Source organism: Dendrobates tinctorius, unplaced genomic scaffold (genome assembly GCF_039654945.1).
Source record: "Dendrobates tinctorius isolate UK_male_01 unplaced genomic scaffold, ASM3965494v1 ptg000211l, whole genome shotgun sequence".
In the NCBI taxonomy this organism is placed as follows: Eukaryota; Metazoa; Chordata; class Amphibia; order Anura; family Dendrobatidae; genus Dendrobates; species Dendrobates tinctorius.
The window spans coordinates 9061516-9072184 of NW_027361878.1; the positions used below are offsets into that span (position 1 = coordinate 9061516).

Here is a 10669-nt window from a genome sequence, read left to right on the forward strand (position 1 = left end):
GTTCTGACATTGTCCAATCATTATTGAGGCTGTGACCCTACGTGTTCTGACATTGTCCAATCATTGCTGAGGCTGTGGCCCTATGTGTGTTAGGCAGGAATCCCAGGCCTTGCCTTCTGCGGTCTCCCATTCCTTGCCAGCCGCAATGGAGCCTGCTCAGCAAAGACTTTGTTCCCAACGTCTTGCTCAGTCTACTTCTGTTGGCTTGGTTACTGTTGCCAAACAAGGTTCAGCTATGGTAACCTGCACTAGCCAGCAGTGAGCAGCTTTTGGAACTAAGTCCTTCGTTCGGCCCACTGAGCATGCCCATGGGAAGTGCTCTCATTGGAGGTCTGGGGTCACGTGCTCAGGTCCTATTGCTGCTCCCATTGGACCACTAGGAAGGTCCCGGAAGGACGCTGCTATAAAAGGTTTGCATGGCCGCTCGGCCATGCGCTAGTATAGACTCTAATACTCATGGTGTGTATGATGATGGATGCATGTTTCTGGTGACTGACTCATTGGAAACCCCTACCCTTGGTTGTGTCTGTTGGTATAGGGATTCAGAGTTGGAGTCAGCGCCAGTGGGTGGCTGTGCTCACGCCACTGTGCTCCTGGTACTCTGCACACATTAGCGTACTATGGTGTCGCCCACTGCAGGGCACTATCGTACCACGGCAAGTTACAGTCACTGCCTGTGCGGCGCTGTGCGCAAGTTTAGCGCTTTCCTCCCTAGTCCGGGTGGCTAGTGGCGTTCGCCAGAGCTATGCTGTGCGCACGTAGTGCGCTTTATCTATTTTTAGCTGTTTCCTCCTGGCACTGCAGTTCCGGTGCCGAGCACTAGTGTGTCTAGAGGGACTCTGACCCAATGTGTCAGGGGTAGAGTCCTGTGACTATACACTAGTGTTCACACTGCCGTGCTCTGTCAGCTTAAACAGGCCACGGCATTTATGTTTGGCGGCCATGCGGCTCTGTGAGATAACAGAGTCCGCCTCTGTGCGCACAGGGTGAAGTTAACCCCATGTGTTCCTTTATTATACCGCCATATCACGTCCTCCATTACTAAGCAGCAGTTTTCCATCTCTGCACGGTGGACCCCGGGTTGCGATCACACTTCCTTATATTTTATATTTAGTGCGATCCGCAATCCTAACATTATACTAACACCAGGGTCTGGCTTGTAATGGCGGACGAGCAGCGACTCCTTGCGTACATCCGGCAGCTGGAGGGCAGGTTGGCGGCTCTTGAGCGTCCAGCCTCAGCTGCGGATGTTACCGCGGTCGCGCTCCAGGCAGCCACAGAGGCTGTCTCCATGTGACCACTGCCATCCTGGCTCCGACTTTGTCTCACCTCCCGCTGCTCGAGATGTTCTCGGGCGATAGTGCCTCTTGTAGGGGTTTTGTGAGCCAGTGCGCTATACAGCTAGAGCTGCTGGCTGCACCATTCCCCTCTGAGCGGGCTAAGGTGGGATTTGTCATTTCCCTCTTGTTGGGCAGGGCTTTGGAGTGGGCCCCACTGCTGTGGGAGCGTGGTGATCATGTGGTGCAGAGTGCCTCGCAGTTCTTGGCCACTCTGAGCAGGTCTTCTTGGAACCGCGAGTCACCCATGACACTGCGCTCCTGCTGCTGGCATTATCACAGGGCTCGTCCATGGTCAGCCACTTCGCCATCCAGTTCTGGACACTGGCCTCTGAGTTGTAGTGGCCAGATAAGGTCCTCATTCCGGCATTCTGAAGAGGCTTGGCTGACCATGTGAAGGATGCTCTGGCCACCAGGGACGTTCCTGCCCCACTGGAGGAGCTTATCACCGTCTCCACCCGTATAGACCTTCGCTTCATCGAGCGAGGGATGAAGCGGTCCCAGTGTAGGCAGAGGTTTAGGTTGGCACCTAGTTTTGCTAAACCTCTAGAACCTCCCGATCGTGCGTCCGAGCCTCAGGGGGCTCCTCGTTCTGGATCATGGACCTGGTCCGCTTGAGCACCTGTTGTCTGTCATGTTTGCCGGCAGACTGGTCACCTTGCCAACCAGTGCCCATAGCGGTTGGGAAAATGCTTGCCTCTAGTGGACATAGGAGGGGGTTCACTAGAATCAGTGGCGTTTTCCTCCAAGCTGACCTTTAAGGGAACGCTTGAGGTCGGTTCATCCACTCTGGCGGTGGAGGTATGCGTGGGCTCCGGAACGGAGGGCAATTTCATGTCTTCTGCATTTGCTCAACGGCACGCAATACCTCTGGTTATGATGGCCAAGCCGGTCACCGTCAGGGTGGTGAACGGTGCAACTCTACCCTCACAAATTACTCACCAAACCGGCCCGTTGATATTCTCATTGTCTATATCTCATAAGAAGACGATATCCCTCCTCGTCATGTCCGAGGGTATCGATCAGGTCCTTTTAGGGGTTCCCTGGTTGCGGTTCCACTCTCCCCATATAGAGTGGTCCTCGGGGAGGATTTTCGGTTGGGGTAAAGCCTGTGAGGGTAGATGTCAGAGGGAGTGCGTTCAGGTTGCTTCCACCGAAGTCCCCGCAGCTCTTTCCTCTCTCCTCAAACACTATCAACAGTACGCAGATGTGTTCTCCAAGAAGGCGGCGGAGACCCTTCCGCCGCACCGCCCCTATGACTGTCCTATTGACCTCTTGCCTGGTACTGAGCCTCCCTGGGGTCGAGTCTATCCCCTATCTCTCCCGGAGACAGAGGCCATGTCTCAATACATCAGGGAGAATCTGTGTCAGGGAGAATCTGGCAAGAGGATTCATTAGGAAGTCAGTGTCACCAGCGGGGGCGGGATTCTTTATCCAGAAGAAGAGTGGGGAACTATGTCCCTGCATTGATTACAGGGATCTTAATGCCATCACCGTTAAGAATAAGTATCCTCTGCCCCTGATATTGGAGCTGTTTGATAGGCTACGGGGAGCGAGAGTGTTTACCAAGCTCGATCTGCGGAGGGCTTACAACCTGATTCGCATCCGTGAGGGGGACGAATGGAAGACAGCATTTAACACCAGGGACTGACACTATGAATACCTGGTGATGCCCTTCGGGCTCTGTAATGCCCCGGCCGTCTTCCAAGACTTTGTGAACGATATTTTCCGGGATATGCTTACCACCTCGGTAGTAGTCTATCTGGATGATATCCTCATCTACTCTCCAGATATTGACTCCCACCGGAGAGATGTTTGCAAAGTTTTCGACCTCCTGCGGGCAAACTCCCTCTATGCCAAGTTGGAGAAGTGTGTTTGAGCAGGAGTCCTTGCCTTTCCTGGGCTATATCATCTCCACCCAGGGATTGGCCATGGATCCTGCCAAGCTACAGGCGGTGATGGATTGGCAGGAACCCCATTCTCTCAAAGCGGTGCAGCGCTTTATGGGGTTCATAAATTACTATCGCCAGTTCATCCCCCACTTCTCGACTTTGGTAGCCCCCTTGGTATCCCTCACCAAGAAGGGTGCAAACCCCAAGTTGTGGTCGGAACCTGTCTCCAAGGCCTTCTCCTCTATTAAGTCCCATTTCGCTAGCGCTCCCATTCTACATCGCCCCGATGTGGATAAACCTTTCATTTTAGAGGTGGATGCCTCTTCCGTCGGTGCTGGAGCGGTCCTGTTCCAGAAGGACTCGCAAAGTCGGAGGCACCCATGCTTCTTCTTCTCCAAGACCTTCACACCGGCGGAGAGGAATTATTCCATCGGGGACAGGGAGTTGCTAGCCATGAAGTTGACCTTTTCAGAGTGGAGACACCTCCTGGAGGGGGCTCGCCACCCTTTCCAGGTGTTCACCGACCACAAGAACTTGGTTTATTTACAAACTGCCCAGCGGCTACATTTTTGCCAGGCCAGATGGTCCTTGTTCTTCTCCCGTTTCCACTTCACCCTGCATTTTCTCTCCGGGTAGAAGAACGTCCGGGCCTATGCTCTCTGCCGCTCCGTGGTGTCATCGGAGGAGGAGCCTCGGCTGATAGTCCCATCTGAGAGCCTGAGGACCATGGCTCTGGTCGCCCTTGACTGTACCTCCGGGCAAGACTTTTGTCCCTGCCCGTCTGCGACCGGAGGTCCTCTCTTGGGCTCATATGTCCAGGGTGGGTGGACATTTTGGGACGAAACGACCTCTGAGCTTCTGGCGAGGACATACTGGTGGCCGCATATGGCCCGTGACGTCAGGGACTATATTCAGGCATGCGTCTCTTGCGCCTAGAATCATTCCCCTCGGCAGCGGCCCGCTGGGCTACTCTACCCCCTGCCAGTAGCAGACCGGCCCTGGGAGATGGTCGGTATGGACTTTGTGGTGGGACTGCCCAAGTCCAATGGCAGCACGGTCATTTGGGTTGTCACCGACCATTTCTCCAAGATGGTGCATCTGGTACCACTCTCTTGGTTACCTTCTGCGCAGGGCCTGGCAGCGTTGTTCATTACGCATGTCTTTCGCCTACATGGCATGCCGGACAAGATTGTCAGTGACCGGGGTCCCCAGTTCGCGTCTTGGTTTTGGAGTGAGCTATGTCACCTGCTCAGTATTGAGCTGAACCTCTCCTCGGCCTGTCACCCCGAGATGAACGGGTTGGTAGAGAGAGCCAACCAGACCCTGGTCACATATCTGCAACATTTTGGTTCGGCCAGGTAAGATGACTGGCATCCTTGCTGCCGTGGGCGGAGTTCGCTTTGAACAACGCTGTGGCCGACTCCACCGGTCAGACCCCATTCCTCCTTAATTACGGCCAGCATCCGCGCGTTCCTGTGCCCATGCCCGTGTCATCCACCGACTCTAAGGTGGCAGACTGGGCAGTGGAGGCACGTGACATTTGGGATCACACTCAGGATGCCATCTGGGCCTCCAAGGAGAGAATGAGGGTTTCCGCTGATGCTCACTGGCGCCCCGCTCCGTCCTTTGCTCCCAGCGACTTGGTGTAGCTATCCCCCCGTAACATCAGGCTGCGGGTTGAGTCCACTAAGTTCGCGTCTCACTTCATTGGTCCCTTCAAGGTCCTCGAGCAGGTTAACCCTGTGGTCTACTGTCTGGCTCTTCCTCCACACCTGGGTATCACTGACACCTTCCACGTGTCCCTCCTTAAGCCTGTTCACATGTCCCGGTTTTTGGAGTCACCTACCGGGACATTGAGCTTGTCCTCGGACGAGTACGAGGTGAACGCCATCGTGGGTTGTAAGGTGGTACAGGGCAAAAAATATCATCTAGTGGACTGGAAGGGTCATGGCCGTGAGGATAGGACGTGGGAACCTGTGGACAATATTTGTGCTCCCTTGCTCATTGCGGCCTTTGAACATAGCAAGGCACAGGGGGAGGGGGCACTAGGAGGGGAAGTAATGTTGGGCGTCGTGTTCCTGCCTTTGCACAGGAGGAATCCCAGCCTTGCCTTCTGCGGTCTCCCATTCCTCTCCAGCTGCAAAGGAGCCTGCTCAGCAAAGACGTCGTTCCCAGCATTTTGCTCAGTCTACTTCTGTTGGCTTGGTTACTGCTGCCAAACAGGGTTCAGCTATGGTAACCTGCAATAGCCACCAGCGAGCAGCTCTTGGGACTAAGTCCTTCGTTCGGCCCACTGAGCATGCCTGTGGGAAGTCCTCTCATTGGAGGTCTGGGGTCACGTGCTTAGGTCCTATTGCTGCTCCCATTGGACCACTAGGAAGTTCCCAGAAGGACGCTGCTATAAAAGGTTCGCATGGCCGCACGGCCATGCGCTAGTATAGACTCTTAATACCCATGGTGTGTATGACTAGCGTCCAATGGTGTCGCCCACTGCAGGGCACTATCGTACCACGGCAAGTTACAGTCACCACCTGTGCGGCACCGTGCGCAAGTTTAGCGCTTTCCTCCCTAATCCGGGTGGTTAGTGGCGTTCGCCAGAGCGGTGCTGTGTGCACGTAGTGCGCTTTATCTATTTAGTTGTTTCCTCCTGGCACTGCAGTTCCGGTGCCGAGCACTAGTATGTCTAGAGGGACTCTGACCCAATGTCTCAGGGGTAGAGTCCTGTGACTGTACGCTAGTGTCCACACTGCCGTGCTCTGTGAGCTTAAACAGGCCACGGCATTTATGTTTGGCGGCCGTGCGGCTCTGTGAGGTAAGAGTCCGCCTCGGTGCACACAGGGTGAAGTTAACCCCGTGTGTTCCTTTATTATACCGCCATATCACGTCCTCCATTACTAAGCAGCAATTTTCCATCTCTGCACGGTGGACCACGGGTTGCGGTTGCACTTCCTTATATTTTATATTTAGTGCGATCCGCAACTCTAACAACGTGTTCTGTTCTGACATTGTCCAATAATTGTTGAGGCTGTGGCCCTACATGTTCTGACATTGTCCAATCATTGATGAGGCTGTGGCCCTACCTGTTCGGACATTGTCCACTCATTGTTGAGACTGTGGCCCTACGTGTTCTGACATTGTCCAATCATTGATGAGGCTGTGGCCCTACATGTTCTGGCATTGTCCACTCATTGTTGAGACTGTGGCCCTACGTGTTTACATTTGTAAGAAAAATACTAAATGCTGAGTTTTATAAAAAAATAAGTTCTAGGATTGCTACTTGATTAGGTTTGCAAGTATTTATTACAATGAACAAGTTTCTTACAAGAATAATAATTGCTGTAAAAATGTCAAACTTGCTTTTGTGGTGAATTTCTACATTATACCATAAATAGTATTTTTTTTATCAAAACCTGTGCGGATAGGAAAAGTTACTTTCCTTTAGATTTAAAGAGGACCTGTCACTAGATGATGAGCAGTTTGAGCTCTTATTTTATTCCCTCTGCTCCCCGAAGTGTAACACTGGTGGGTGTAGACCCCCTGTGCCAGGAGCCAGGCTAACCCTGGAGGGGTGTGACCCAAGTGTCCACTGGGTCTTCACTAGGACCTCTGATGGTGAGGATAGGCTGGGATGCCGGTAGATACCAGGTACCACTCCAGGGCAGTCCCCTGGACTGCAGCTACTGACTGGAGGGTCATAGGCGCATGTATGAGGTATAGGAGGGCGAGATAGAAGTGTAGTCAAGACAGTCTGAGGGCTGGGCAGGCAGCACGGGTTCACAGTACAAAGCCCGAGTCAGGGATGGAGAAGTCAAACAGAGCAGGTAAATAGGCAGGGTCGATAACGGAAGATAGAATAAGGAGATATAAACTAGGTGCTAGCAGACTAGGAACCAATGTTCGGGCAGAGAGTGGTGGAAGGAGCTGCCCAATATAGACCCTGCTGTAATGGGATAGGCCAGGGAACATAGTTTTTGCAGGATACAGCAGGTGTATATTCGTGCAGAGACTGGCCATGCCCCTCTAAAGCCAAATAGGAACCACATGCAGATGCAGCAATGCAGAGGAGTCCTGCAAGAGGCAAGGTCAGCGAGATGGTCTGACACAAGGAGAAGCCGCGCTGTGACCACGGTGAGGAGGATGATTCTGAGGAGGCACGAGAGTTACTGCTGTGACACCAAGTAGTAAATTTTTTTAACCCTTCAAATGATTCCACGTTTTTATTTATTGCTCATTTTTATTATCTTTAAGGGTAAGAATCATAGAATCGTAGAGTTGGAAGGGACCTCCTGGGCCATCTGGTCCAACCCCCTGCTCAAAGCAGGATTCGCTAAATCATCCCAGTCAGATGTCTGTCCAGCCTCTGTTTGAAGACTTCCATTGAAGGAGAACTCAACACTTCTCGAGGCAGCTTGTTCCACTCATTGATCACTCTAACTGTCAAAAAGTTTTTTCTAATATCTAATCTGTGTCTCCTCCCATTCAGTTTCATCCCATTGCTTCTAGTCTTTCCTTGTGCAAATGAGAATAAAGTTGATCCTTCTACAATGTGACAGCCCTTTAGATATTTGTAGACAGCTATTAAGTCTCCTCTCAGTCTTCTCTTTTGCAAACTAAACATTCCCAAATCCTGCAACCTTTCCTCATAAGACAGGGTTTGCAGACCAGTCACCATTCTGGTTGCTCTTTTCTGAACTTGCTCCAGTTTGTTGATGTCTTTTTTAAAATGTGGTGCACAAAACTGGACACAATATTCCAGATGAGGTCTGACCAAAGAGGAGTAGAGGGAAATAATGACTTCACGTGATCTAGACTGTATGCTTCTGTTAATACATCCTAGAATTGCATTTGCCTTTTTTGCTGCTGCATCACACTGTTGACTCATATTCAGTCTGTGATCTATTAGTATACCCAAGTCTTTTTCATATGTGCTGTTGCTTAGCCCTATTTCTCCCATTCTGTATATGCTTTTTTCATTTTTATTGCCCAGATGTAGTACTTTGCATTTTTCCCTGTTAAAAACCATTTTGTTAGTTGCTGCCCACTTCTCCAGTTTATTTATATCTTTTTGAATCCTCTCTCTCTCTTCTCTAGTATTAGCTATCCCTCCTAGCTTTGTGTCATCAGCAAATTTAATCAGTTTACCCTCAATTCCTTCATCTAAATCATTGATAAAGATGTTAAACAATACAGGGCCCAGGACAGAGCCCTGTGGTACCCCACTTGAGACATTCTTCCAACTGGATGTGCAGCCATTTACGACCACTCTTTGGGTCCGATCACTAAGCCAGTTATGAATCCACCTAACAGTTGCCTTGTCCATTCCATACTTAGTCATTTTTTCAATAAGGATTGTATGAGATACTTTGTCAAATGCTTTGCTGAAGTCAAGATATACTATATCTACAGCATTTCCTTGATCCACCCAATCAGTGATTCCGTCATAGAAGGAAATTAAGTTAGTCTGACATGACTTATTAGTTACAAACCCATGCTGACTCTGTTTAATCACTTCATTCTTATCCAGGTACTGACATACATGTTGTTTAATAATTTGTTCAAAAATCTTTCCTGGTATAGAAGTCAGACTCACCGGCCTATAGTTGCCTGGGTCCACCTTCTTCCCCTTTTTGAAGATAGGAACAACATTTGCTCTTCTCCAGTCTTCTGGGACTTCTCCTGTTCTCCAAGAATTTTCAAAGATTATGGAGAGGGGTTCAAAAATTTCTTCTGCTATCTCCTTCAGTACTCTGGGGTGTAATTCATCTGGACCTGGAGACTTGAATTCATTTAGGTTAGCTAAGTGTTTCCTCACTATCTTTCTGTTTATAGATATCCTGGATTCTTCTATTCCCTTAATAGGACAGTGAAGAACAGTTGATGTTACATTTCCTTTCTGAGAGAAAACAGATGCAAAATAGGAATTTAAAAGTTCGGCCTTCTCAACATCCTGTCTTACCATTTCATCATTTTCATCCTGTAAAAATCCTATAGCATCTTTGACTTTTCTTTTACTTTTGACATATCCCCAAAATCCTTTATTATTGCTTTTGACATCTCTTGCAAGCCGCAATTCATTTTCAGCTTTAAATAATCTGATTTGTGCCCTGCAGGTTCTGCAGACAGCATTATATTCTTCTATAGATATGCCTCCCTCTTTCCATTTTATAAACATTTTTTTCTTCCTTTTTAGCATGTGCTTAAGTTCTGTGTTCATCCATCCTGGTTTCCTAATAATAATAGGTTTCCTGGAAATAATAGGTTATAATGCAAGCAGACTGAAGTCACACAACAGAGGATCCTGTGAGCCATATTTATGGCAGCGCTGGCTGGGAATGCAGTAGGAGCAAAAAGGATCCACTTTTCTCCTGGTGACCAGTCTTCTTGAATAATGAATAGTCTGGTAAATCCTCTACTCCGACATCCAATTTCTGCCAGTGGAAACAGGACAGCGGAACATTGTACATTGTGTTGTAGCAAAGTTTTCGTAGCCTTCACCAAAGTGTTAATTTGGATTTCTGCTACTCTAAAAGCAAATTATTTAGTGTGATATTTTCCATCCTAAGGAATATTTTCCTTACTTTGCTATAATACATATGCTGTCATCGGTTGTTGCATAATTTGCACAGTTCAGATTTAACACATCCCTCATTCGGGTTCTCATACACTGCAGGATACATTTTGTCATTTATAGAATTGTGCTGCCATCCTATAGCTAGAGGTGAGATCACAGCTGCTTTTTCCATTTACGTGATTGATTTACTCTTTCATAGGACTGGAAGGATCACCAGCACCTCTGTGACCAGGCCTCCACCCTAACGGTCCATGCTGATGAAGTTCATGTGACAGAGAAGGAGCCGGTCTGATCTCCCCCGTAGGCCGGTCTGATCTCCCCTGTAGGTCGGTCTGATCTCCCCCGTAGGCCGGTCTGATCTCCCCTGTAGGTCGGTCTGATCTCCACCGTAGGCCGGTCTGATGTCCCCTGAATGACGGGTTCTGATAATGTCATCACTTTCTTCTGAAGCACTGTGTAATGTAAAGTGCTAGTAAGGGCTGTACACGTATGAGATGTCTGAGACGACCCACTGGTCGGACAGAAGGAGAATCTGGGTGGATTTAGTTATTTATGGAACTTTAAAGGGAACCTGTCAGCAAAGAAAATGTTGCATAGCGGTAATCTGCAGGAATTTACCAGTTTAAACTAATTTGGAAGTCTAAATAGAAGAGCGACTAAAGTGAGAAAATGTAATTATATTCTCCCTGCAGCCACTTGCTTCCAGTAATCCTTGCAGGGAGCAGATAAAGTCCCTGCCTAATACATGGTGAGCGTGCTGTAATTACTCCCCGGCACATTGATTGACAGTCTGCTGTGCAGCGTGTATGTAGAACAGGCTGTCAATCAATTGGATATGCAAAGATTAAAAATGGAGTTTATATCCCAAG

At 49.3% G+C, this 10669-nt stretch overlaps 1 protein-coding gene across 4 annotated transcripts in view; it reads left to right on the forward strand.

The window, feature by feature from the left end:
* DEAF1 (DEAF1 transcription factor) overlaps positions 1-10669 on the forward strand; it is a 55867-nt gene extending 45198 nt beyond the window's left edge. For all 4 annotated transcript variants that reach the window (XM_073554389.1, XM_073554391.1, XM_073554390.1 and 1 more), the window contains exon 12: positions 10000-10669. In XM_073554389.1, coding sequence (XP_073410490.1) covers positions 10000-10092 — 93 coding nt within the window. In that variant the 3' untranslated portion in view covers positions 10093-10669. The remainder of the gene's footprint in view (positions 1-9999) is intronic.